The sequence below is a fragment of the Oncorhynchus nerka genome, linkage group LG24 (genome assembly GCF_034236695.1).
Source record: "Oncorhynchus nerka isolate Pitt River linkage group LG24, Oner_Uvic_2.0, whole genome shotgun sequence".
Classification (NCBI taxonomy): Eukaryota; Metazoa; Chordata; class Actinopteri; order Salmoniformes; family Salmonidae; genus Oncorhynchus; species Oncorhynchus nerka.
The window spans coordinates 58,648,188-58,676,102 of NC_088419.1; the positions used below are offsets into that span (position 1 = coordinate 58,648,188).

At 40.9% G+C, this 27,915-nt stretch overlaps 3 protein-coding genes and 1 long non-coding RNA gene across 9 annotated transcripts; 3 read left to right on the plus strand and 1 right to left on the minus strand.

Moving 5' to 3' along the window:
- Positions 1–226: 226 nt before the first annotated feature.
- Positions 227–10,330, plus strand: LOC115108291 (mast cell protease 1A-like). Of its 4 annotated transcripts, XR_010460924.1 has the most exons (7): positions 227–357; positions 6,296–6,446; positions 6,639–6,780; positions 7,189–7,455; positions 9,041–9,180; positions 9,429–9,560; positions 10,105–10,192. XR_010460924.1 is itself a non-coding variant. In XM_029632448.2 (5 exons), exons 1-5 carry the CDS (start codon positions 297–299, stop codon positions 10,255–10,257), a joined length of 774 nt encoding a protein of 257 aa, XP_029488308.2. In that variant the 5' UTR covers positions 233–296; the 3' UTR covers positions 10,258–10,330. The 4 variants fall into 4 exon arrangements, 3 of the variants coding, with proteins under 3 accessions (XP_029488308.2, XP_029488311.1, XP_064865072.1); XM_029632448.2 differs by lacking the exons at positions 9,041–9,180; positions 9,429–9,560 and having other exon boundaries at positions 233–357; positions 10,105–10,330; XM_029632451.2 differs by lacking the exons at positions 227–357; positions 9,041–9,180; positions 9,429–9,560 and adding an exon at positions 5,401–6,186 and having other exon boundaries at positions 6,277–6,446; positions 10,105–10,330.
- A 1,390-nt stretch (positions 10,331–11,720) lies between these two features.
- On the minus strand, positions 11,721–22,051 carry LOC115108295 (uncharacterized). 2 transcript variants are annotated; one of them, XR_010460925.1, is made up of 5 exons: positions 21,874–22,051; positions 21,660–21,760; positions 21,438–21,543; positions 13,910–14,598; positions 11,721–13,376 (listed from the first exon to the last, which is right to left on the minus strand). It is a non-coding gene; the product is annotated as an uncharacterized LOC115108295 (long non-coding RNA). The 2 variants fall into 2 exon arrangements; XR_003860333.2 differs by lacking the exon at positions 13,910–14,598.
- Positions 16,612–21,220, plus strand: LOC115108292 (complement factor D-like). Its single transcript, XM_029632452.2, has 5 exons — positions 16,612–16,719; positions 16,991–17,153; positions 19,375–19,507; positions 20,452–20,706; positions 20,891–21,220. Exons 1-5 carry the CDS (start codon positions 16,668–16,670, stop codon positions 21,044–21,046), a joined length of 759 nt encoding a protein of 252 aa, XP_029488312.1. The 5' UTR covers positions 16,612–16,667; the 3' UTR covers positions 21,047–21,220.
- Positions 21,755–27,238, plus strand: LOC115108293 (spindlin-Z-like). 2 transcript variants are annotated; one of them, XM_029632454.2, is made up of 5 exons: positions 21,755–23,027; positions 23,732–23,773; positions 23,918–24,171; positions 24,338–24,571; positions 24,863–27,238. In XM_029632454.2, exons 2-5 carry the CDS (start codon positions 23,754–23,756, stop codon positions 25,066–25,068), a joined length of 714 nt encoding a protein of 237 aa, XP_029488314.1. In that variant the 5' UTR covers positions 21,755–23,027; positions 23,732–23,753; the 3' UTR covers positions 25,069–27,238. The 2 variants fall into 2 exon arrangements, with proteins under 2 accessions (XP_029488314.1, XP_029488315.1); XM_029632455.2 differs by having other exon boundaries at positions 23,735–23,773.
- Positions 27,239–27,915: the final 677 nt, after the last annotated feature.

Genomic DNA, 27,915 nt, shown 5'->3' on the forward strand with positions numbered 1-27,915 from the left:
GTTAACTTATAGTACAATTAGGTAGAAAAATATATTATAATTCTCAGGCTGTTTTCCAGCAAATATTAAGTCACAATGTGGTAGATCTAGGCCTATAAGAGGTGTCAATTGATAGTGCGTTGGGAAAGTTCACACTGATAGGTGAGATCCTGTGAAGCTAGCAGGTGGTACATCCTGTGAATAAGATCATAGAGACACTCTGCACTTCTAAATCCACCAGTCTGAGAAGACAAAGACCCCATCACACTCTCTCTTACACTCTCTCAAACACGTTCTCAGACACGCTCTTTGACAACATGGCTGCCACATCTCTCCTGCTCCTGCTCATCACTCTCTTGCCTGCTCCAGGGCTCACAGGTAAGACAACTTTACCTTTGACATCTACACACTCTTGGGTCAGAGGGCAGCAGAGTGGGACATTTGACCTTCTATTCTCTGGAACAGCAAAGAGACGCTAGGGACATAGACACACAGGTCTTCTTTCTGGTTTTACAATGTAACCTGACAATTATGGTACAATTAATAATTTAGTTGTATAGTAAATGCACAAATATGGAAAACCCTGTGCTGACATACATTTGAAAATATTTTGGTTTCCTGCGAGACAGTCTTTAAACAAATATGAATTGAACTGAAAAGGAGAAGAACCATTGAAACGAAACGTGGAGGGGGTGAACGATGAAGTTCTTGACTTTTGATTCCCTTTATCATTCTCAATTTTTCTTTACAATGAAATGTAAATGTGATGTAATGTATGGTATTGATGTTGAATGAGATTTTTAAAGCAAAAAAATACAAATAACAATAAAGTAATAAAAACACAATTTTAAAAAGTAAAGAGCAGTTTAAAAAATATACTCTACCGTTCAAAAGGTTTGGACACACTGTATTTCTGAACAATTTGATGTTATTTTAAAAGGACAAAAAAAAAGCTTTTCTTACAAAAACAAGGACAGGTCTAAGTGACCCCAAACTTTTGAACAGTAGTGTATATATTTTTTTACCTTTACTTAACTAGGCAAGTCAGTTAAGTTAAAAAAATATATACACTATTGTTCAAAAGTTTGGGGTCACTTAGAACTGTCCTTGTTTTTGTAAGAAAAGCGTTTTTTTTGTTGGTCCATTTAAAATAACATCAAATTGATCAGAAATACAGCGTAGACATTGTTAATGTTGTAAATGACTTGATTCCCTTAAAATCATTCTCAATCTTTCTTTTATCACATGTAAATGTGATATAATGTACGATATTGATGTTGAATGAGAAATATTTTTAAAGCAATAAAAAATAAAATAATAATAAAGTAATACACACTATTTTAAAAAGTAAAGAGCAGAATCCAGGCTGTATCACAACCGGCCATGATTGGGAGTCCCATAGGGCGGTGCACAATTGGCCCAGCGTCGTCCGGGTTTGGCCGGTGTAGGCCGTCATTGTAAATAAGAATTAGTTCTTAACCTTTACTTAACTAGGCAGGTCAGTTGTGATACAGCCTGGATTCTGCTCTTTACTTTTTAAAATGGTATTTTTATTACTTTATTTTTCTTGCTTTAAAAGTCTCTCATTCAACATCAATATTGTACATTATATCACATTTACATTTGATAAAAGAAAGATTGAGAATGATTTTAAGGGAATCAAGTCATTTACAACATTAACAATGTCTACGCTGTATTTCTGATCAATTTGATGTTATTTTAAATGGACCAACAAAAAAAACGCTTTTCTTACAAAAACAAGGACAGTTCTAAGTGACCCCAAACTTTTGAACAATAGTGTATATATTTTTTTAACTTAACTGACTTGCCTAGTTAAGTAAAGGTAAAAAAATATATACACTACTGTTCAAAAGTTTGGGGTCACTTAGACCTGTCCTTGTTTTTGTAAGAAAAGCTTTTTTTTGTCCTTTTAAAATAACATCAAATTGTTCAGAAATACAGTGTAAACATTGTTAATGTAGTAAATGACTATTTTCGCTGGAAATGGCAGATTTGTCATGGAATATCTACATTTACATAGGTGTACAGAGGCCCATTATCAGCAACCATCACTCGTGTTCCAAAGGCACGTTGTGTTAGCTAATCCAAGTATATCATTATAAAAGGCTAATTGATCATTATAAAACCCTTTTGCAGTTGTTAGAACAGCTGAAAACTGTTGTCCTGATTAAAGAAGCAATAAAACTGGCCTTCTTTAGACTAGTTGAATATCTGGAGCATCAGCATTTGTGGGTTCGATTACAGGCTAAAATGGCCAGAAACAAAGCACTTTCTTCTGAAACTCGTCAGTCTATTCTTGTTCTGAGAAATGAAGGCTATTCCATGCAAGAAATTGCCAAGAAACTGAAGATCTCGTACAACGCTGTGTACTACTCCCTTCACAGAACAGTGCAAACCGACTCTAAACAGAATAGAAAGAGGAGTGGGAGGCCCTGGTGCATAAATGAGCAAGAGGACAAGTACATTAGTGTCTAGTTTGAGAAAGAGACGCCTCAAGTCCTCAACTGGCAGCTTCATCAAATAGTACCCGCAAAACACCAGTCTCAATGTCAACAGTGAAGAGGCGACTCCGGGATTCTGGCCTCCTAGGCAGAGTTGCAAAGAAAAAGCCATATCTCAGACTGGCCAATAAAAATTAAAGATTAAGATGGGTAAAAGAACACAGACACTTTTTTTATTTTATTTTTTTATTTCACCTTTATTTAACCAGGTAGGCAAGTTGAGAACAAGTTCTCATTTACAATTGCGACCTGGCCAAGATAAAGCAAAGCAGTTCGACAGATACAACGACACAGAGTTACACATGGAGTAAAACAAACATACAGTATAAACAAGTCTATATACAATGTGAGCAAATGAGGTGAGAAGGGAGGTAAAGGCAAAAAAGGCCATGGTGGCAAAGTAAATACAATATAGCAAGTAAAACACTGGAATGGTAGTTTTGCAATGGAAGAATGTGCAAAGTAGAAATAAAAATAATGGGGTGCAAAGGAGCAAAATAAATAAATTAATTAAATACAGTTGGGAAAGAGGTAGTTGTTTGGGCTAATTATAGGTGGGCTATGTGCAGTAATCTGTGAGCTGCTCTGACAGTTGGTGCTTAAAGCTAGTGAGGGAGATAAGTGTTTCCAGTTTCAGAGATTTTTGTAGTTCGTTCCAGTCATTGGCAGCAGAGAACTGGAAGGAGAGGCGACCAAAGAAAGAATTGGTTTTGGGGGTGACTAGAGAGATATACCTGCTGGAGCGTGTGCTACAGGTGGGAGATGCTATGGTGACCAGCGAGCTGAGATAAGGGGGGACTTTCTAGCAGGGCCTTGTAGATGACATGGAGCCAGTGGGTTTGGCGACGAGTATGAAGCGAGGGCCAGCCAACGAGAACGTACAGGTCGCAATGGTGGGTAGTATATGGGGCTTTGGTGACCAAACGGATTGCACTGTGAGAGACTGCATCCAATTTGTTGAGTAGGGTATTGGAGGCTATTTTGTAAATGACATCGCCAAAGTCGAGGATTGGTAGGATGGTCAGTTTTACAAGGGTATGTTTGGCAGCATGAGTGAAGGATGCTTTGTTGCGAAATAGGAAGCCAATTCTAGATTTAACTTTGGATTGGAGATGTTTGATATGGGTCTGGAAGGAGAGTTTACAGTCTAACCAGACACCTAAGTATTTGTAGTTGTCCACGTATTCTAAGTCAGAGCCGTCCAGAGTAGTGATGTTGGACAGGCGGGTAGGTGCAGGTAGCGATCGGTTGAAGAGCATGCATTTAGTTTTACTTGTATTTAAGAGCAATTGGAGGCCACAGAAGGAGAGTTGTATGGCATTGAAGCTTGCCTGGAGGGTTGTTAACACAGTGTCCAAAGAAGGGGCGGAAGTATACAGAATGGTGTCGTCTGCGTAGAGGTGGATCAAAGACTCACCAGCAGCAAGAGCGACCTCATTGATGTATACAGAGAAGAGAGTCGGTCCAAGAATTGAACCCTGTGGCACCCCCAGAGACTGCCAGAGGTCCGGACAGCAGACCCTCCGATTTGACACACTGAACTCTATCAGAGAAGTAGTTGGTGAACCAGGCGAGGCAATCATTTGAGAAACCAAGGCTGTCGAGTCTGCCGATGAGGATGTGGTGATTGACAGAGTCGAAAGCCTTGGCCAGATCAATAAATACGGCTGCACAGTAATGTTTCTTATCGATGGCGGTTAAGATATCGTTTAGGACCTTGAGCGTGGCTGAGGTGCACCCATGACCAGCTCTGAAACCAGATTGCATAGCAGAGAATGTATGGTGAGATTCGAAATGGTCGGTAATCTGTTTGTTGACTTGGCTTTCGAAGACCTTAGAAAGGCATGGTAGGATAGATATAGGTCTGTAGCAGTTTGGGTCAAGAGTGTCCCCCCCCTTTGAAGAGGGGGATGACCGCAGCTGCTTTCCAATCTTTGGGAATCTCAGACGACACGAAAGAGAGGTTGAACAGGCTAGTAATAGGGGTGGCAACAATTTCGGCAGATAATTTTAGAAAGAAAGGATCCAGATTGTCTAGCCCGGCTGATTTGTAGGGGTCCAGATTTTGCAGCTCTATCAGAACATCAGCTGAACGGATTTGGGAGAAGGAGAAATGGGGAAGGCTTGGGCGAGTTGCTGTTGGGGGTGCAGTGCTGGTGACCGGGGTAGGAGTAGCCAGGTGGAAAGCATGGCCAGCCGTAGAAAAATGCTTATTGATATTCTCAATTATGGTGGATTTATCAGTGGTGACAGTGTTTCCTATCTTCAGTGCAGTGGGCAGCTGGGAGGAGGTGTTCTTATTCTCCATGGACTTTACAGTGTCCCAGAATAGTAGGACCTGGATAGTAGGACAGAACTCTGCAGGCTATCTTTGCAGTAGATTGCAACACCGCCCCCTTTGGCAGTTCTATCTTGTCTGAAAATGTTGTTGTAGTTTGGAATTAACATTTCAGAATTTTTGGTGGTCTTCCTAAGCCAGGATTCAGACACAGCTAGAACATCCGGGTTGGCAGAGTGTGCTAAAGCAGTGAATAGAACAAACTTAGGGAGGAGGCTTCTAATGTTAACATGCATGAAACCAAGGCTATTACGGTTACAGAAGTCATCAATAGAGAGCACCTGGGGAATAGGAGTGGAGCTAGGCACTGCAGGGCCTGGATTCACCTCTACATCGCCAGAGGAACATAGGAGGAGTAGAATAAGGGTGCGGCTAAAAGCAATAAGAATTGGTCCTGTAGAACGTCTGGAACAGAGAGTAAAAGGAGGTTTCTGGGGGCGATAAAATAGCATCAAGGTATAATGTACAGACAAAGGTATGGTATGATGTGAATACAGTGGAGGTAAACCTAGGTATTGAGTGATGAAGAGAGAGATATTGTCTCTAGAAACAGAATTGAAACCAGGAGATGTCATTGCATGTGTGGGTGGTGGAACTAATAGTTTGGATAAGGTTTAGTGAGCAGGACTAGAGGCTCTACAGTGAAGATTGGAAAAAGGTGTTATGGACAGGCGAATCTAAGTTTGAGGTGTTTGGATCACAAAGAAGAACATTCGTGAGACGCAGAAAATATGCTGGAGGAGTGCTTCACGCCATCTGTCAATCATGGTGGAGGCAATGTGATGTCTGGGGGTGCTTTGGTGGTGGTAAAGTGTGAGATTTGTACAGGGTAAAAGGGATCTTAAAGAAGGAAGGCTGAAACTCCATTTTGCAACGCTTAATTGGAGCCAATTTCCTCCTACAACAGGACAATGACCCAAAGCACAGCTCCATACTATGAAATAACTATTTAGAAGCAGTCAGCTGGTACTCTGTCTCTAATGGAGTGGCCAGCACAGTCACCGGATCTCAACCCTATTGAGCTGTTGTGGGAGCAGCTTGACCATATGGTACGCAAGATGTGCCCATCAAGCCAATCCAACTTGTGGGAGGTGCTTCAGGAAGCATGGGGTGAAATCTCTTCAGATTACCTCAACAAATTGACAACTAGAATGTCAAAGGTCTGCAAGGCTGTAATTGCGGCAAATGGAGGATTCTTTGACGAAAGCTAAGTTTGGACACAATTATTATTTAAATTAAAAATCATTATTTATAACCTTTTCAACGACTTGACTATATTTCCTATTCATTTTGCAACTAATTTCATGGATGCTTTAATGGAAAACAAGGACCCCAAACTTTTGAATGGTAGTGTAAATATATTTTTTAAATGTCATGAAAAATAATTAAATATCTTGTACCGATGTGATAGCCTACCACTACCTATGTTTCATTTAGGCAAATCTCTCTGTCCCAGCCTACCAGGACTCTGGCATAGTGAATGGAGCAGAAGCCACACGCCACTCCAAACCCTACATGGTCTCTGTACAAGCAAAGAAGTCACACATCTGTGGAGGGTTCCTCGTGTCTGAGAGCTTTGTCATGACAGCTGCCCACTGCTACAAATGGTAATTGTGTTTTACTCTTATCCTTTTTAACTATTTATGTAAGAAAATGACATCTACAACTTCAACTACTCACACCTAAAAGTCCTAAATAATTATGTGGTATCTGTTTAAAAATAGCAGATTTGTTTTATGCTGTAGAATGTTCTGTGTGCTTAGCTGCTCAGTAAGTATACTGTGGTTTCCTCTTCATAGGGCTGTGAATCTGACGGTTGTGGTTGGTGCTCATGACATCACAAGACAGGAAAGTTCTTCTTACAGGATTGATGTGAAATATTACCACATACATCCTGGTTACAATGCTAAGACATTGGAGAACGACATCATGCTGTTGCAGGTACATGACAGAGGAAGTATGCACAATGTGAGAGTGTTTCTTAGCTTAGCACCCCATTCCCCAAATAATAAATGCCAAATGTACTGTTATAAATAACATATATTAACATTTCTTTTTTTTTCAAACGAGGTGTGATTTACATCTACATTTTAGTCATTTAGCAGATGCTCTTATGTAGACTAACTTACAATATTCATACATCTTCATTTTTTCATTTTGTTTGTACTGGTCCTCCCTGGGAATCGAACCCACAACTTTGGCAACTTACAAGCGCCATGCTCAACCAACTGAGCCACACGACCCATAGTCATGTATGAAAACCTTGCGTACATAGTGGCTATTGATGTTGCATAATAGATCCTATAGCTTATTAGAAAACCTAACTACAGTCATGTGCTCTAACTGTAGCTTGTCAAAACGACCCCGAAGAGCAAAGCTGTGCAGCAGATCCCTCTCCCTAAGAAAGACCAGGACATCAAGGCCAAATCCTTCTGTACCGTGGCAGGGTGGGGTGCCACAGAAACAGGGGGCACTGCAAGCCCACGCCTTCTGGAGGTGAATGTCACCGTTGTAGACAGACGTTCCTGCCAGAGATCTTGGGGGAACACTGCCACCATAACTCCGTCTCTGATATGTGCCGGTGGTACCGCTGCTGATTATAAGGGTATTTGCCAGGTATGGTCATAGAATGTAGTTAAAGGGCAACTCCACCACTTTTAAACCTCATTTTCATTATCACCAGCACAATACCAGTGTGAACATGGCACATTTCAACACTTTGTAGCAAAAAAAGTTCTACCCAATGACATCAAAAATGTAAACATTTTCAGCCACTATGTGATTTGTGGTGACATGGGGAGGAAGGAAATACCTTCCTTGGGCTAGAAACTCGTTACAGGTCTTGAAAATACACTACACCGAATACAACAAGTGTAGACTTTAACGTGAAATGCTTACTTACAAGCCCTTAACCAACAATGCAGTTCAAGAAGAAGAAAATATTTAACAAGTAGGCTCAAATAAAAAGTAATAATAAAAAGTAACACAATAACGAGGCGATATACAGGGGGCACTGGTACCGAGTCAGTGTGCGGGCTATATACAGGGGGCACTGGTACCGAGTCAGTGTGCGGGCTATATACAGGGGGCACTGGTACCGAGTCAGTGTGCGGGCTATATACAGGGGGCACTGGTACAGAGTCAGTGTGCGGGCTATATACAGGGGACACTGGTACCGAGTCAGTGTGCGGGCTATATACAGGGGGCACTGGTACCGAGTCAGTGTGCGGGCTATATACAGGGGGCACTGGTACAGAGTCAGTGTGCGGGCTATATACAGGGGGCACTGGTACAGAGTCAGTGTGCGGGCTATATACAGGGGGCACTGGTACCGAGTCAGTGTGCGGGCTATATACAGGGGGCACTGGTACAGAGTCAGTGTGCGGGCTATATACAGGGGGCACTGGTACCGAGTCAGTGTGCGGGCTATATACAGGGGGCACTGGTACCGAGTCAGTGTGCGGGCTATATACAGGGGGCACTGGTACAGAGTCAGTGTGCGGGCTATATACAGGGGGCACTGGTACAGAGTCAGTGTGCGGGCTATATACAGGGGGCACTGGTACAGAGTCAGTGTGCGGGCTATCCATTTGGAAGACCCATTTGCGACCAAGCTTTAACTTCCTGACTGATGTCTTGAGATGTTGCTTCAATATATCCACATCATTTCACCTCCTCATGATGCCATCTATTTTGTGAAGTGCCCCAATCGCTCCTGCATCAAAGCAGCCCCACAACATGATGCTGCCACCCCCACCGTTCACAGTTGGGATGGTGTTCTTTGACTTGCAAGCCTCCACCTTTTTCCTTCAAACATAATGATGGTCATTATGGCCAAACGGTTCTATTTTTGTTTCATCAGACAGAGAACATTTCCCCAAAAAGTATGATCTTTGTCCCCATGTGCAGTTGCAAAACGTAGTCTGGCTTTTTGATGGCGGTTTTGGAGCAGTGGCTTCTTCCTTGCTGAGCGGCCTTTCAGGTTATGCCGATATAGGACTCGTTTTACTGTGGATATAGCTACTTTTGTACCTGTTTCCTCCAGCATCTTCACAAGGTCCTTTGCTGTTGCTCTGGGATTGATTTGCACTTTTTGCACCAAAGTACGTTCATCTCTAGGAGACAGAAAGCGTCTCCTTCCTGAGCGTTATGACGGCCGCGTGGTCCCATGTTGTTTATATGCGAACTATTGTTTGTACAGATGAACGTGGTACCTTCAGGCGTTTGGAAATTGCTCCCAAGGATGAACCAGACTCGTGGAGGTCGACAATTATTTTTCTGAGGTCTTGGCTGATTTCTATTGATTTTCCCATGTCAAGCAAAGAGGCACCGAGTTTGAAGGTAGGCCTTGAAATACATCCACAAGTACAACTCCAATTGACTAAAATCAGAAACTTCTAAAGCCATGACATTATTTTCTGTAATTTTTCCAAGCTGTTTAAAGGCACAGTCAACTTAGTGTATGTGAATGTCTGACCCACTGGTGCACGCTTCAGTGTTGCTTGCCTGGAAGCGAGCATAGAGCGCCTGGGTTTCCTTTGTGGTCTGTAATAGTTTAAGCTATGATAGCTAATTTACTCTATTTACAGCAACGCTCCACATCCAACCTGACAGCTTGAGAGGATTTGCCGAGAAGAATGGGAGAACCTCCCCAAATAGAGGTGTGCCAAGCTTGTAGTGTCATACCCAAGAAGACGATGCTGTAATCGGTGCTTCAAAAGGTGCTTCAACAAAGTACAGAGTAAAGGGTTTGAATAGTTATGTAAATGTGATATTTTATTTTGTAATTTTTTACAAATTAGTGAACGTTTTTTTTAAACTGTTTTTGCTTTGTCATTATGGAATATTGTATGTGGATTGATGAGGGGAAAAAAATATTTTAAATCAGTTTTACAATAAGGTTGTAAGGTAACAAAATGTGGAAAGAGTCTAGGGGTCTGAATACTTTCCGAAGGCCCTGTATGTCTGTCATTGAACAACCCCATGCATTGATTAGATAGTGAAACAACTCAACAATCTCACTGATAAGTTCTTTAAAAAATAAAAGCTAATTTACCAACATTTCTGAAATTGGATATGCAGCGTTTTGGAATGAAACTCTTCATATTTAAACACTGGTTTGGTGCTGGAGATAATGAATATCAGGTTGAAAAGTGTTGGAATTGCCCTTTTAATTCTGATAATGCATTAATTATAAATAAGCGATTTTCTTTGCAAATGTAAAGTTTTTTTTTTCTCCCTCCATTGTTTCAACTATCATTGCAGGGAGATTCAGGAGGTCCTCTGGTGTGTAAGGGGACAGCAGTAGGAGTTGTGTCATTCAACCAGCAAGGAAACTGCAATGAGCCACAGAAGCCCAATGTCTACACCAAAATATCCAAGTATCTTTCCTGGATCAAGTCTATCATTAAGTATTAAGGAATGAGACATTAACTGAGTGACAATTATATATCATTGTATCAAACAATAAAGGATGTCCGTTCTTCAATGAGCTCTGTACCGTGTGTGTGTGTGTGTGTGTGTGTGCTCAAGTAGGATTAGTGTATATGCATGCACGTGTATGTTTGTATTTTAGTTGATTTTCAGTAACAGCCTCAAGTCATTTGCATTTGGATTACTGTTAGTGCTATTTGGGGTGTTAATTGGATTAATTCTGACATTTATTGATTTGTTGTGTTTTTATTTTATTCAATTTGTGTACTTGTTTGACATTTTATTGCATTGTTAGGAGCTAGTAACATAAGCATTTCGCTGCATGCGCTAACATCTGCTAAACTGCGTACATAACCAATAAACGTTTGATTTGAGTATACCTCTTCAGACAGAGAGCTCTTCTCGCATCTTCAGCTGTCATCAGCAAACACCACCACACATGGAAACTTGTGGTCAAGAATACAGAGTAACTCGTTTCATGAAGCTGTCACAATGCTTTGAAACCACAACACAGCTTCTGTTTTCAGACCAGAGGACATGATCACTGTGGTGTCTGTCTTCAGAAAGTATTTATACCCCTTGACTTATTCCACATCTTGTTGTTACAGCCTGAATTCAAAATGGATTGAATATTTTTTTTCTCTCACCCATCTACACACAATATCCCATAGTCCCAAAGGGAAAACATGTTTTAGAAATGTGTACAAATGTATTGAAAATGAAATACAGAAAATATATAATTTACATAAGTATTCACACCCCTGAGTCAATACTTTGTAGAAGCACCTTTGGCAACAATTACAGCTGTGAGTTTTTCTGGGTCTCTAAGAGGCTTCCACACTTGGACTGTGCATCATTTGCCCATTATTGTTTTCCAAAATTCTTCAAGCTCTGTCAAATTGGTTGTTGAACATTGCTAGACAACCATTTTCAGGTCTTGCTAAGATTTTAAAGTAGATTTAAGTCAACTGCAACTCGGACAGACACATTCACTGTCTTCTTGGTAACTCCAGTGTAGATTTGGCCTTGTGTTTTAGGTTATATTCCACCTGAAGGATGAATTAATTTCCCAGTGTCTGGTGGAAAGCTGACTGAATCAGGTTTTCCTCTAGGATTTAGTATTCAGGACAAAAAGTGAATTGCTTTGCTACATTTTTTGCAGTATTACTTTAGTGCCAAACGAAGCATTTGTGTTTAGTGTCAGATCAGAGGCAGTCGGGAAGACCAGGGATGTTCTCTTGATAAGTGTGTGAATTGGACCATTTTCCTGTCCTGCTAAGCATTCGAAATGTTACAAGTACTTGGGGGAGTCAGGGAAAATGTATGGAGTAAAAAGTACATTTTCTTTAAGAATGTAGTGAAGTGAAACTTGTCAAAAATATAAATAGTAAAGTACATATACACCCCAAAAAAAGGTTACATTTCAATGAACACAACACAACTTCCTCTTAAACTAACATTACATTTTAAAATGTGATTTACTGTTGTTTCTACAGTGACTAGAAAGGTATGGCCCTTTCGTAGTTTACATGCTGTTCTGAATAGGTGCACTGTGCAGGCCTATCTCTACTAGTTTTTCATTGTAAGAAGATATGCCCCCTCCCCTCTTCCTCTAGTGCAGGACCACAGAGTGGCAAGGTCTTATGACTGTCACTGTGTCTTTCAAAGCATCAAGAATGTCGTCAGCCTTTGTAAACCAAAGGTTGTTCATAGTTGGCATGGTAACACAGGAGAGCATCAACCAGGAGAAGACACAGCTCTTGCATGAGGGAGAGGAAGTTGAGTTGACCTATATGAGGTAAATGCAGCACTGCATGCAACTATGAGTATTCATACACTCTAAATTACCACCAGCCAATCATATACAAACAGTATAAGGTCATCAACACGACAACAAGGAGGATTGGCAACAATCAGTGTGTCACCCAATTTGTAAGTCGCTCTGGATAAGAGCGTCTGCTAAATGACTTAAATGTTAAATGACATAAGGTCCCCATGATAACCCTCCACCTATTCATATGCAAAAGGGTCGACAGAGTTATGGTAAATGCAGAAAACACATACCTTGGCTTTACAGGAAAACCATACAAGGATCAATGGAAACATCATAAATAGTAATCATAGAAGTGAAACCACAGCTGTCCTCAGATGGACCATCTTGTGTATACAAAGGGGCCAAGGGTGAATCAGGTATTCCTGACAAGCTCTCCAAGCACAATGCACACCACAAACAACCTACTTACTGTACCCCTGACCTATCTGGGTCAATTCTCTCTCCTGAACTTGATGGGCATCAATGAGATCTGAACAAATGCCTATTACCTTACCGTTTAGTTCATTGTGGCCACTTTTACTATCTCATCAATGGGGGAAAAAAGCACAGAAGAATACCCTGCAGTACCATCTCTGTCAGATACAATGTGGAAAACAAATGCAACCAACTATGAAGATGTTGACACTGGTAATGACATCATGATTCTGAAGGTAGGCCTATAGTGACATATTTGTATCAATATAATTTTGTCTTTATATTATTATTTACACTATTACTAAGTGTACATCCTAATAGGTCATATGCATTCATCAGTAATTGCTAATACTACAGATTCCCACGTTTTGGCCTACACATGTGTTTCAAGCTGTCTAAGAAGGCTAAATCAAATAAAGCTGTGAAAACAGGGAAAATTCTAGGACCAAGTCATCAATCCCAACACCAAGTGCCTTGTTGATGACCTTCAAGTGGTGGACATGACTACCATTGTCCTGAATGTCTGCCAGAAGGAGTGGCGTAAACTTCCTCCCAAGGTCATCTGTACAGGTGAATACCTGACCAAGAACGGCTTGCCAGTGCTGTTTAACTCCAAATAAATATAACATTGACTTTGAAAATTGTAGGAAGACAATGTGATGTTCATACATGTGTATCCTACATCATACATGCACCGAAATGGGACCATTTTGACTGGTATGTAACCACAGGGGGATTCTAGTGGTCCTTTGGTGCTCAATGGGAAGGCTGTGGGTGTCATCTCCGTCAACTCGGATGGAAACTGTGACTCTCTGTACATGCCCAATGTCTGTAGTCAGATTTCCAAGTTCTTACTCTGGATAAAGAAGGTAATCAACAAGAAAACATGTTAGGATTTATCCTGCAAAATGAACGTGCTAATATGCTAGTTTTGATTGCAGTCCAATTATTTGTATATTAATACCTACTCGTACTCCTGATGTTTTTCTTACATTGGGTGTCTATCTTTATTGTCTATGTTAAATGCATACCAATTACCATGTATGTCCTGTCGTCTAAGGGAAATAAATGTGTGCCAAACAGATCAGAGTGAAATGTCTCTTGTGATCAATATAAAGAATTGCACACACATCAGATAGAATGTAATGTTTGTTGTACCTAAACAGTTTTGCAGGCTATTCAAACCAGCGAATGCTGGGAAAGGTTTACATAAGAAAATCCTGGTAAACACCACAATGTCCCAACAATGCCAACAACGGCAAGTGGTAGCTTCTCATTGCACAAGTGCCCGCAGCAATACCACAACATGGAGCCATTGCAATTTGCTTTCTAAAATAATGCTTCTGCATGTTTGAGTATCATTTAAAAAAGTATATATATATATTTCACCTTTATTTAAACAGGTAGGCCAGTTGAGAACAAGTACTCATTTACAATTGCGACCTGGCCAAGATAAAGCAAAGCAGTGGGACACAAACAACAACACAGAGTTACACATGGAGTAAACAAGCGTACAGTCAATAACACAAAATACAGTGTGTGCAAATGTAGTAAGATTAGGGACGTAAGGCAATAAATAGGCCATAGTGGTGAAATAATGACAATTTACAATAATTACAATTTTGATGTGCAAGTAAAGATACTGGGGTGCAAAAGAGCAACAAAAAAAATACAATATGGGGATGAGGTAGTTGGGTGTGCTTTTTACAGATTGGCTGTGTACAGGTACAGTGATCGGTAAGATACTCTGACAGCTGATGCTTAAAGTTAGAGAGGGAGATATAAGTATTTGGATTGGAGATGCTTAATGTGAGTCTGGAAGGAGAGTTTACAGTCTAATCAGACACCTAGGTATTTGTAGTTGTCCACATATTCTAAGTCAGAACCGTCCAGAGAAGTGATGCTAGTCGGGCGGGCGGGTGCGGGCAGCAATTGGTTGAAGAGCATGCATTTAGTTTTACTTGCATTTAAGAGCAGTTGGAGGCCACGGAAGGAGTGTAGTATGGCATTGAAGCTCGTTTGGAGGTTTGTTAACACAGTGTCCAAAGAAGGGCCAGAAGTATACCGGATGGTGTCGTCTGCGTAGAAGTGTAACAGAGAATCACCAGCAGCAAGAGCGACATCATTGATATATACAGAGAAAAGAGTCAACCTGAGAATTGAACCCTGTGGCACCCCCATAGAGACTGCCAGAGGTCTGGACAACAGGCCCTCCGATTTGACACACTGAACTCTATCTGATAAGTAGTTGGTGAACATGATGTTTTTGTGCTGGTCAAGGGCAGTCAAGTCTGGGGTGAACCAAGGGCTATATCCGTTCTTAGTTCTACATTTTTTGAACAGGGCATGCTTATTTAAGATGGTGAGGAAAGCACTTTTAAAGAGCTACCAGGCATCCTCTACTGATGGGATGAGGTCAATATCCTTCCAGGATACCTGAGCCAGGTCGATTAGAAAGGCCTGCTCGCTGAAGTGTTTTACGGAGCGTTTGACAGTGATGAGGGGTGGTCGTTTGACCACGGACCCATTATGGACGCAGGCAATGAGGCAGTGATCGCTGAGATCCTGGTTGAAGACAGCAGAGGTGTATTTAGAGGGAAAGTTGGTCAGGATGATTTCTATGAGGGTGCCCATGCTTACGGATTTAGGGTTGTACCTGGTAGGTTCCTTGATCATTTGTGTGAGATTGAGGGCATCTAGCTTAGATTGTAGGATGGCCAGGGTGTTAAGCATATCCCAGTTTAGGTCACCTAACAGTACGAACCCTTAAGATAGATGTGGGGCAATCAATTCACATTTGGTGTCCAGGGCACAACTGGGGACTGAGGGGGGTCTATAACAAGCAGCAACGGTGAGAGACTTATTTCTGGAAAGGTGGATTTTTAAAAGTGTTGTAGTTAGGGATGGAAAATTCAGAATTTTTGGTGGCCTTCCTAAGCCAGGATACAGACACGGCTAGGACATCAGGGTTGGCGGAGTGTGCTAAAGCAGTGAATAAAACAAACTTAGGGAGGAGGCTTCTGATGTTAACATGCATGAAACCAAGTCTTTTACGGTTACAGAAGTCAACAAATGAGAGCACCTGGGGAATAGGTGTAGTGCTGGGGGCTACATGGCCTGGGTCAACCTCTACATCACCAGAGGAACAGAGGAGGAGTAGGATAAGGGTACGGCTAAAAGCTATAAGAACTGGTCGTCTAGTGCGTTGGGAACAGAGAATAAAAGGAACAGATTTCTGGGCGTGGTAGAATAGATTCAGGGCATAATGTACAGACAAAGGTATGGTATGATGTGAATACAGTGGAGGTAAACCTAGGTATTGAGTGATGAAGAGAGAGATATTGTCTCTAGAAACAGAATTGTCTTAGTAGGGAGAGACGATGTGGGAAGGCTTGAGAACTATACAGCCATTGTACTGCTGGTTGATGAGACGGGGTGTTACGAAAACTAATGATGATATTTTCAGTTTATAATCTGTGGTAAACTGTATCATGTTCAGTACTCTCGAGAATAAACGCTGCTGATAGATTTTGAGACTGGTCTCTGTCCATTTCATGCAAATAAGACTCTTACAAATTCTTAGGAATTGACAGAGTGTTTAAGATTAATTGACCAAGCTGAAGCTGGCTGGTGTCCGAGCTCAGTGGCTAACTGACTAGCAGTGGCTAACTGACTACTAGCTAGTTGCTAGTAGGCTGGCTATCTTCTGATGGGGGTTCCAGTTATAAAGTATAAAAATAGCAGATCTGTACCATATTGGGTGAGGCGGGTTGCAGGAAAGTATATTCAGTTCATAGATGAGATTAAAATATATAAGAAAAAAACAAAGAAACCGACTATTTACACGGGACAAGACAAACACATGTCCAACTGCTACGCCATCTTGAAAGCATGAATAAATTACATCAACTTTAACTGACATGATTTCATAATATCACAGCCAACTTTCCTCAGAATACACCATCAAGGAACCCTTGAAACCAGCCACAGAGTAATATTGGGACAGTCTGTGTGTGGCAATGGGGAAACAAAGACCCCGTACTGTCCGGAATTTGGAAAACAGCAAAAGATTGAGAAATAACCCCCCGCCACCACACACACATTTATATACCCGAGAGGTGCACCATGCCATTTGTCCATATGCACTATGGCAATCCGCTCAGTGGTTCTTCACATAGTGCTGATCATTGCCGTGAATGGTAAGGCATGTTTAAATTCTATAACACAGTAACTTCCATTAGCACCGAACTGACTACACCATGCAGACTAATATTGAAGTATAGTACTAGTTACGAAAAGTATATTTGACAAATGTTAATGCTACTGCATACAGCTCTAAAGGCAGTTCATATTATATATGGCAGTAATGAATACTGACAAATAATTTGTTGTAAGCTGTGCAGATACAGTAGCAATGCAAAGCTATAGACAACAGCTATACAAAAAGTATTCTCTACTTTCTGTTCAAAGGCACTGAAGGGCACAAGGTGCCAAAGGTGGGTATTGTTGGTGGAAGAGAGGCAGCTCGCAACTCTCGTCCATACATGGCTTCCTTACAGTCCCGAGGTCAACATTTCTGTGGAGGAGTTCTGGTGAGAGAAGATTTTGTCCTCACTGCTGCTCACTGTGACGGGTGAGAAGTCTTTTCAGAATCTCTCAAACTCATTTATTTAAATGTTTTTTTTTATTTGTATATTTTACAATAACCAAAAAGCATACATAGACAAAAACAATAGACAACTTAACAATGACATACATTTCAACAAACGTGAATGACACCACACTTGCTCAGATTGACCCACTGTATCCACACCCAATGTTGTTTCCAACGCTTGCAAGACTCTGCCTCATATGACTTCAGATGATGCTATGTTGTTTCTGTCTGTAGCCAGATTTGATTCATATTTAAATAAAGCATGTGATTCTTCCATTCTCTTGACGTTGGAGTATCATTTGACGTCCAGTATTTAAATAATAGCTTATTCAATATAAGCGACACAAATAATACTGTCCATCCCATTGGGTATCTCATCGCACCCTCGAGGATATACTATGTCTTGAAATATGCCAATAGACGGATTAAAAGTACATTTACATTGTAAAACGTCTGACAGACAGCTTTCTAACGCCGCCCATAGTTTTTGGACTTTATAGCACTCCCAGAAGGCAATAATGATTGAGTCATTAATACATGACTCTGCCATTGTGCTGTAATTTGTGAATTTTGTCTCTTGTATAATACATTCTCTACATTAGTTTATACTGGATTAAGAGTACATTTTTGTTAACTGTAATTTTAGTTTGTTATGTTCTAACAGTCCCTCCATCTGGTGCCAATATCAGTTATTTTTAAGTCTTGGTTCCAATAGTTCATATTTTTTCTAAGCGATTGCCAGTTAAATAGGCTCTCTGCAAGGTTTTGTACATTTTATCTATCATACAAGTATCTTTTTCTGACTCAAATAAGATTCCCTCAACATTGCTCTGATGTCCAAACGCTTTCAGGTGGACATTTTGTGATATAAAACTTTTAAGCTGCATGTATTTGAAAATGTCTACATTAGTCAGTCCCAAATGCTTTTAATTCTGTCATGGAAATAATTGTATTTCCTATTACCACATCATTTACGGTTTCTATACCTTTAGTTTTCCACGTGGGCCAATTTAATCGGTGAATTCTGAAATGCTATCCAAGGATTGCTCCATTGTTTTTAGGGAGTGATATTGGTTCTTGTAGAATCCGTTTCATGTTCTTCAATATTGTTATAGTGTTCTTAACTATGAAGTTGTTAATGTTCTTTGCTTTATCCTTGGAAAATAGACACGTGAAAACATTCTGGGGATGAGCATGCACATCTTCAATATGTACCCATTGTTACTCTTTAGTGCATTTAATTATGTCGCAAGTAAAAGCCTTGGGTAGAGAGTTGAAACAATTCAAAGTCTGGAAGGTTAAAACCACCCTCTGACTTAGGAAGATGTAAAACTTTCCTTTTTAGTTTGAGTTTTATTTTTCACTTCATGACAGAGTACACTTTTTTTTATTTTTTATATATATGTCTTTGGGGGGGTAATTGGTATTACTGAAAATAAATATTACAACTTTGGGAACCATCCCTGTCTTGTGCCCCTTTCTAAAGAAAAATCATCAGATAATGTATAATTTGTGAATATTTTAGCTTTAGGATATTTATATAATATATTTATGACATTTATTATTTCAACTGGAAAGTTGAAGGCTTCCAAAGTTTTTCATAGAAATGGCCATTCAAGACAGCCAAAAGCCTTTTCAGGTATCAACAGCCATTATTGATACATCTACATCTTGTTTTTTAGCGTATTGTATACCGAAACATGTTTGTGTTTATTTTTAATAAACCTTGTTTGATTAATATGTATCAAGTCTGGTAAGACTTTTGCCATTCTTATGACTTTTGTTATTATTGTCACTAAATGTTATTAAATGTATGGGTCTGTAATCAATATGCAAGGGACACTCCAGATTTTCCTGGTTTTAATATAACTGAGATAATTGTTAGATACATGGAACTAGAAAGCACTGAATTGAGTGACATGTGTTTTATTTGATTATATAGGGGCACTACATTGTCCCAGTGTGTTATGAACAATTCTAATAGAAAGCAATCCATACCTGGTGCTTTTCTCTGAGCCAATGCTTTAACATTGTCTAATATTTATTGTGTGCCAATTTCTCATTTTTGTCTGCTGATAGTTGCTTCAGGGTTGTTGAGTCTAACAATTCTGTAGGATCAATCCAACATGTATTTCAATGTTATTACAGCAGTCTGTCAAGGTAAATACACAAGTAAATTCTTTCATGTACTGATTTTCAGGCGTTACAGGGTGGTTCTTGGGGCTCACGACTTGTCAGAGGATGAAAATTCACAACAAAAATTCAATGTAGTTAAATACATTCCACACCCCAGGTTTGGGGACAACCTGGAGAATGACATCATGCTTCTCAAGGTGAGTGATAACCAGGACATAGCCTACAATAATCTCCATAGTGATACTAACTTCATTGTATGTTTAAAATTCATGAAAAATACATACAAAATAATGTCTATAATCATAGCCTATATACACTCAGTGTATAACAGCCTGAATTATTCGGGGCATGGTGTTCAATCGTTGCTCAGTTGGTATCAAGAGACCTACGTGTATCAGGAAAACATTCCCATACCAGTACACCACAGCCACCAGCCTGTACTATTGACACCAAGCAGGATGGGTCCATGGACTCATGGTGCTTATGCCAAATCCTGACTCTGCCATCAACTTGATGCAACAGGAACCAGGACTCGTCGGACCAGTCAATGCTTTTCCACTCCTCAATCGTCAAGTGTTGGTGATCGCATGCCCACTTGTTTTTATCTGACAGGAGTGAAACCTGGTGTGGTCGTCTGCTGCAATAGCAGTGACAAGGATCTACGAGTTGTGCACTCTGAGATGCCGTTCTGCACACCACTGTTGACTTGCAGGATTCTTGCCTGTCTCCTTTGACCTCTCTCATCAAAGAGCTGTTTTCGCCCACAGGGCTGCCGCTGACTGGATGTTTTTTGTTTGTCACACCATTCTCTGTAAACCCTAGACACTGTTGTGTGTGAAAAGCAAAGGAAGCCGGACATTTCTGAGATACTGGATCCGGCGTGCCTGGCACAGACGATCATACCACACTCAGTCACTTAGGTCACTCGTTTTGCCCAATCGAACATTCAATTGAACAGTAACTGTATGTCTCAATGCATTTCTGCCTGCTTTATATAGCAAGCCATGGCCACGTGTAGGAGCGATCCTTTTCCGTGAACGGTGTGGTGTACCTTATAAACTGGCCTATGAGTGAATATTTACAACATGATGAATACATACAGATTTTGTATAGAGTGTGCTATCTCTGTGATCTTTCTTAGTTGAGAGGGAGGGCCACCCTGAACAGAGCAGTGCAGCTGATCCCGCTGATGAATGGTTCGATGGCTGAGGGAAGCCTGTGCACCACGGCTGGCTGGGGGGACATAGATGATAACAGCACCCCACCAGACAAGCTGCAGGAGGTCAACGCCACCATCATATCACCCAGAGAGTGTGGCCGCCGGTGGAGTGGCGTCAACATCTCCAGGCGCACGGTGTGCGCAACAGGCCCCAGAGCTTCCCAAGGCTTCTGCTATGTATGACTGCACTATTACAGGCTATAACTCTCTGCAATTTGTTTTTCCTGGTCAGGACCGGCTATTATTGGCTATAACTCGATTAGAGTTTCTCTTGGTCAAGGCACAAACTATGATACATGACTCCTCCGTTTTTCTGTATCACAAAGGAGAATTAATTCAAATGCATTGTTTGCTACTGCAGGGGGATTCAGGAGGTCCGTTGGTGTGCAACGGGATGTCAGCGGGCATCGTCTCTTTCTCAGGGGAGATGTGTGCCAACCCTAGTACCCCTGATGTGTACACACGAGTGACTTCGTACTGTCGATGGATTCAGAGGGAGTTAGCGAGAAACCCTTAAGGTTTTTGGCACGTAAGCCGCCAGTGTGTGCTTACACAAAATCTCACTATATGACTTATTAGGATTTCATTTAGAGCAGGGTTGCCCAAAGTCTTTGTTGAAGTGCTAAAGATAACACTTTTCTCTGATTGCGTGTTCCCTTGTTGCTATTCTTATTAAACGGCACTAATTTCAGCTTGTGTGTCTCACTTTGGAGTACTGGAGTTCCCTAAACAATTCAGTAAAAAACATTGGTCCATATACTTTTCATTTCTTTCCTTGGTGTTCAAAGACTAAAAACAACCTCCACTGATTTTGTTAATTTGGTAAATTTTGATGTAAGGTAAAAACAACACAATGTGACAATAGGAAACACAGACTCTCTACTTAATTTAGGTCCTTGGTCACTCACCTGGTCTGGCTGGTCAAGCAGTAGCCTCTGTATAAGCTGACCAATGTTACTGAAGTATGGACACACTATTGGCTCCAGGTTCTAGCACATCTCCATTATAGTGTACCTGAGGAGAAGTCAGTGTCAGATTACTGCAGGTTGTCAGATTATGTCATTGATTGCTGTAATTGATTAATTCATCATTCCTACTTAATTTCCAGTCTCAAAGCATAATGTACTTACATCTCTGGAAGGGCAAAGTCTGGTCATGAGACGTGGCATCCCATCTTTGATAATCTTGTAGAATCAGGTGTCCATCACAACATTAGGGTATGGGCTCTTACCTACAAAAGACAACATCAAGTCATGCATTTCAAAATGTTTCTTTGCTCACTCACATATGTTGCTTCATCCAACAAAAGACAGCATTTTTCCATCTTTTGATAGTGTAACCCACCCAGAGAGATTTCCCCACAGCAGTATGTCATCGGACCAGACTTCACTTCAGTGGAAGACGGGCCTGGGAACACAATAAAGATCAGTACCCTACACACCACAGAGATCAGTGCCCTACACATCACAGAGATCAGTACCCTAAACACCACAGAGATCAGTGCCCTACACACCACAGAGATCAGAGATCTGTACCCTACACACCACAGAGATCAGTGCCCGACACATCACAGAGATCAGTGCCCTACACACCACAGAGATCAGTACCCTACACACCACAGAGATCACTACCCTACACACCACAGAGATCACTACCCTATACACCACAGAGATCACTACCCTACACACCACAGAGATCACTACCCCACACACCACAGCGAGCACTACCCCACACACCACAGAGATCAGTACCCTACACATCACAGAGATCAGTACCCTACACACCACAGAGATCAGTACCCTACACATCACAGAGATCAGTACCCTACACACCACAGAGATCAGTGCCCTACACACCACAGAGATCACTACCCCACACACCACAGAGATCAGTACCCTACACACCACAAAGATCAGTACCCTACACACCACAGAGATCACTACCCTACACACCACAGAGATCAGTACCCTACACACCACAGAGATCAGTACCCTACACACCACAGAGATCAGTACCCTACACACCACAGTATAAGAATTCAAGGACCTGAACTTTTTTACAAATTTTTTACACAGCGTCCTACAGCATAGGTCTACCTGCAACATACCTCTACAACTTTCAGGTGTCATCTGTCACTCATAATAATTGATGTGCAACTGTCTCACCCAGAGGTTTCACCCAAGTAGCCTACCATTTGTTAAACCATACCTTTTTTGTTAAACCAACAGGGTCTTACCTTTGATCAATATCGTTCGACAGTTTACCAAAACGAAACCTGAGGTCACCACCACAATGACAACAATTCCCATTGTTCATTGCTCTCACGTTCACCTCCCTCTCTACTTTCATCCCTCCTCAATGTTCTATGGGGGCTGTAGTTTTTTCTCCCATGGAAGTATCCTCCCATTTTCCATAGGTTTCGCGAGGTTTGCATGGGCGGCAGTGTGCATTTCTCTGCAGGAAGAATTGAATATTTTTGGGATGAAATTCGTGTACAGGTAATTTTATATTTTTGATAGAGAATATAGGCCATCGGTGTATAGCTTACTTATCGGGGTCATGGACCCACATTTACATTTGTGCCGAACAACAGTATTGTAGAGTTGGCATTAAAGACAATGATTTTTGATAACATATTACGATCAAACAGTGCCTGTGGCGCGTATTATCCATGTCTCATCAGCAGTGTATGCGATATGTTAGATCTTAAAACATTGACGATTCATTTTTGATACAATAGTTGCGACGAATTCAAATAGGCTGCAATCATTTCTGCATGTTTGTCTGATACAGTGGAGGCTGACGTATTTTCTTGAAGTTGAATAGCACATCTCTTGATCTCTCATAGCCAACTTGCAATCTATGAGTTTGTTGTTCGTGAATAACGATTGTGTTAGTTCAAATAGTGACATAATGAATTACTATCGATTGACATTTTGAGTAAAGATATATAACTGCGGCAGTTTTGTTCCTTTAAAAAAATAAGTGCATTCTGCATTGATTGCAGTGACCTCCATCGATGCATTGCATACAAGGAAATGACCAGGAAGTTATTCAGACATGCTAAGCTATTGGCTGCTCTCTTTGTCTGTCTCAACCACTACTTTACAGCTCAGTCTCTTTCCAGACTAGTATTATTTTAAAGAAAATGGCTGTTTCTCTCACAGAATTTCTGAGCATCGTTGTCTGTTTGTTCCTTCAGCAGTATTTGAATTTTTGGAGGGATGTCCAAGAAAAGGGGCAGGTATGTGTAAATATGTAGTTTTCTATAATTATGTTATCATAACATTAACACTTGGAGATTTTCCTCTTTCCAGACGGTCAGAGAAAGCTGCACGTATGTAGGCTACACTTACAAACAAATATGATTTGCTTAACTATCCCCCAGAAAGCGGAGTAGCGGGGAGCTGAGTGATTCCACAGTGATGACCCCTGACCCCAACAGTCTCCTGGGAGTAAGAATACAGCACAATTGGAGGGAGAAGGGCAACCAGAGCAAATGGAAAGGCACCGTCTTGGACCGTCTCAGTGTCAACCCCTCACTATTTATGGTCAAGTACGATGGGTTTGACTGTGTCTACGGCATCGAGCTATTCAAGGACGAAAGGGTGTCTAATCTACAGGTCCTGACAGAGAAAGTTGGTGAGTGATGTGATGGGTTCCTTTTTTAGTTCAGGCGTCACATCTTCTCAGAGTAATGCAAAAACATGTTTTTATTGTATATCTGATACTGCATGATCAGACAGTAGGGACACAGTGGCTATGTGATGTTGGTCTCTGCCTTGATGACATTTATCTGCTTCCACAGTCAACAACAAGATCAAGGTTCCTCACGGGGCGGAGGAGTTGGTAGGCAAAGCGGTGGAACACCTATTTGAGAAGGAGGATGGAGAGAAGAATGAGTGGCGAGGCATGGTCCTCTCCAGGGCTCCCATCATGACTAACTGGTATTACATCACCTATGAGAAGGACCCCGTGCTCTACATGTACCAGTTGTGGGACGACTACGCAGATGGAGATCTCAGGATCTTACCTGAAGCAGGTACCGACCATTTCTCTGCTTCAGCATCATCTCCACCTGCAGCAGAGTGTTCAGATACTTCTCCCTAAAGAAAACAGGAGGGTGATTATAGAGTAGAAATTGTTTGGTCTTTACACACTAATTATAAGATGATGGTGGCTTTAGGAGTGTTGCGGACAATATTTGACAAATATTTCTATATTTGAATACATATAATGATGTTGGTTAAGATAGCATCTTTTGATAATGCCCTGAAGTAGATTTGAAGAACAGACCCCTAGCATTGATGTTATTCATTGTTTTTCTCTGTAGAAAATAAGCACTTGCTTCCGGCCGACCGAAAGCCCGGCGAGGAGACTGAGAGCTTAGTGGGGAAGCAGGTTGAGTATGTTACTGACAAAGGTGTGAAGCGAACAGGCCTGGTGATCTATCAAGTCCCTGCCAAGCCTTCCGTATACTACATCAAATACGACGATGACTTTCACATCCATGTCTATGACCTGGTCAAGACCACCTAGGACACTTGATTGCTCACTCCATTGCTTACTTTTCACGTATCCTCCTCACTCTCTCTCCATCTCTCTTAAGGCCCTGGACGGTATAACAGTTACGCTTTATTATTCAGGAAGTGCAATCTTTTATTCCACATTTAAAACTAGTTCTATGGTATGCACAGCAGAACTGTAGCAATGCTATTGTAGGCCACTAGGAGGAGAGTGGGAACATGTACACTTGGAAGGACCTATTTAAACCTCACTTCTTCAGTTACTCCATTTGGTTGTCGTGCTGCTCAGTAGATCCACATCTCGGACAGTCCAGGAGTGCACCTTGCCCTACAATGACAGACTTACTGTAAAGTGCAAATAACGACCGCATTTGAATTGTCTCCCACATCCTGATGCTCAATTATCTTTATTCAAAGCTGAACTGAATTATATATTATAAAACGAATAGTTAAATCTGGCCCCGATAGCCATTCATATGTGGTCCTTGAATGACCAAACAGCAAGCATGATGTATAGGGGAATATTTGTAGAGACTAGTTTGAGCTGTAGTGTTCAGTGAAGCCTTTGAAGGAGAAATGCAATAAGCTGTGATGCCCCTGAACATATGATTTGTTTGTTTTTAAATACTGCCTTTATTAATAGGCAACTATGTTTGATTTATGTGTCAGTCAGTTCATAGACAATCATTCCTTGATGAACCCACAGTGCTATCATTGGCTTCATAGTACTGGGTTGCACTGGCCTAGGAGTACTGATGGTTCAATTACTAGTTTGAACATCATAAAAATGATTCATAATGCTGAATCAAGACTTGTTAGAAACAAGGAATACAGGTCTTCATAAAGTTCGGGCAATTTTTTCCTGACCAGACAAACCTGATTAATTTGTAGAGATTGGGAAAAGGCCTTAACAATACCTGACCAGGTTCAGAATCCCAACATCATCAGACTATGATTAGCTCGAGTGGAATAGAGGCAGTGCTTTACACTACATTCTGATCTTGAATAGAAAACAAACATAAAGTGCCTTCAGGCTGATCATGTCGCCATACTGTATATATTTGCTAACCGCTCACAATGTTATTCCATTTACTGTTAAGGCCACTATTTGGTCAGTATTAGTCAAAGTAAAAAATGCTTTAATGAAAAAGTGTCAAATGCTGCGTACCAGGTTTTTGCTATTGTCTGTTTGTATAAGAGGATATGTGCAATGTTTGGCAGTTAATGCAGTATAAGACTATTTCCTCCAATCGAACATCCATGACCGTTGATTAGTCTCATTCAAATGTTGATATTGTAGGGTGCACTTTAAATTGCTCACATAAATATGCTAAAGATTTGGCACATTGTCTTTTTCTGTCAAGATACTTTTTTTGTGCAAAAACAAGTGGCATATTGCAGCATCGGTATATCATAATGGTAAAAACGCATGGAGAAAAGAAAAGGTATAACACGCATACAGTATTTAATCTAACTTTTGTGTAGTGTATTGTAAATGTATGCTGTTGTGATTACTCCTGTTATATTGTAAATATCCCATTGAAATACCAGCTTTAAAGTCCATCTAGAATTCTCACATAGAGGAATGCTGCAAAGACTGCATTCAAAAAGCCTGCAGCCAGGCTGGCTTCACTTTTTAATCTTATTTTAAAGACTTGGGAGCTACAGTACATAATGTACAAACCTAAGTAAGTCCAAAACGCAAATGTTTTGGCTAGAAGTATTTAAATTTAGTCTCCTGTCCTTAGTCTCACTCCAGGGCATACAGTGCATTCATTTACACAGTGCATTGGTCCATGGTGTACATAAGGTTAATTCTATCGATTGTCAGATTTGCATGCATCACTTGAATGCAGCCTTGAGTGCATTCAAGCATATTGGTTATTTTGACAGTTGCAGAGGTAAAAAAAAATCTTGTGGGAGTCTTTGCAGACCGATTTTACTAAAATGTTTATGTAGAAAATGTGACTGTAAAAAAAAACATTGTCAGTGCTTCTTTGCTACTTGTATCACCACCAGTTGTGCTGTGGTGTTTCTATGTACAGTAAAATGAAACTCCAAAAGATTGTACACTCTTCTGTTATCCTCCATCTTTCATTCCTCCCAGGTCTGGAATTGTAGCAATTACCAACCCATTTGTGTAATTATTTTCATCATGAGTAATAAAGTTAGTTTTTTTTGCACATCCCTTTCCTCTGCCATTTTTCACCTATTCAATATACAGTGGGGCAAAAAAGTATTTAGTCAGCCACCAATTGTGCAAGTTCTCCCACTTAAAAAGATTAGAGGCCTGTAATTTTCATCATAGGTACACTTCAACTATGACAGACAAAATAAGAAAACAAATCCAGAAAACCACATTGTAGGATTTTTAATTAATTTATTTTGCAAATTATGGTGGAAAATAAGTATTTGGTCAATACCAAAAGTGTATCTCAATACTTTGTTATATACCCTTTGTTGGCAATGACAGAGGTCAAACGTTTTCTGTAAGTCTTCACAAGGTTTTCACACCCTGTTGCTGGTATTTTGGCCCATTCCTCCATGCAGATCTCCTCTAGAGCAGTGATGTTTTGGGGCTGTTGCTGGGCAACATGGACTTTCAACTCCCTCCAAAGATTTTCTATGGGCTTGAGATCTGGAGACTGGCTAGGCCACTCCAGGACCTTGAAATGCTTCTTACGAAGCCACTCCTTCGTTGCCCGGGCGGTGTGTTTGGGATCATTGTCATGCTGAAAGACCCAGCCACGTTTCATCTTCAATGCCCTTGCTGATGGTAGGCTTTGTTACTTTGGTCCCAGCTCTCTGCAGGTCATTCACTAGGTCCCCCCGTGTGGTTCTGGGATTTTTGCTCACCGTT

What these genes read in the sequence shown, in the direction of transcription:
- LOC115108292 (XM_029632452.2), top strand. Translation starts at nt 16,668, where the DNA reads ATGGCAATCCGCTCAGTGGTTCTTCACATAGTGCTGATCATTGCCGTG. An exon ending in GCTGATCATTGCCGTGAATG is followed by an intron (nt 16,720 to 16,990) that starts GTAAGGCATGTT and finishes TTCTGTTCAAAG; the next exon opens with GCACTGAAGGGCACAAGGTG. An exon ending in ACTGCTGCTCACTGTGACGG is followed by an intron (nt 17,154 to 19,374) that starts GTGAGAAGTCTT and finishes ACTGATTTTCAG; the next exon opens with GCGTTACAGGGTGGTTCTTG.
- LOC115108291 (XM_029632448.2), top strand. Translation starts at nt 297, where the DNA reads ATGGCTGCCACATCTCTCCTGCTCCTGCTCATCACTCTCTTGCCTGCT. An exon ending in GCTGCCCACTGCTACAAATG is followed by an intron (nt 6,447 to 6,638) that starts GTAATTGTGTTT and finishes TCCTCTTCATAG; the next exon opens with GGCTGTGAATCTGACGGTTG. An exon ending in ACGACATCATGCTGTTGCAG is followed by an intron (nt 6,781 to 7,188) that starts GTACATGACAGA and finishes CTCTAACTGTAG; the next exon opens with CTTGTCAAAACGACCCCGAA.
- LOC115108293 (XM_029632454.2), top strand. Translation starts at nt 23,754, where the DNA reads ATGTCCAAGAAAAGGGGCAG. An exon ending in ATGTCCAAGAAAAGGGGCAG is followed by an intron (nt 23,774 to 23,917) that starts GTATGTGTAAAT and finishes ACTATCCCCCAG; the next exon opens with AAAGCGGAGTAGCGGGGAGC. An exon ending in GGTCCTGACAGAGAAAGTTG is followed by an intron (nt 24,172 to 24,337) that starts GTGAGTGATGTG and finishes CTGCTTCCACAG; the next exon opens with TCAACAACAAGATCAAGGTT.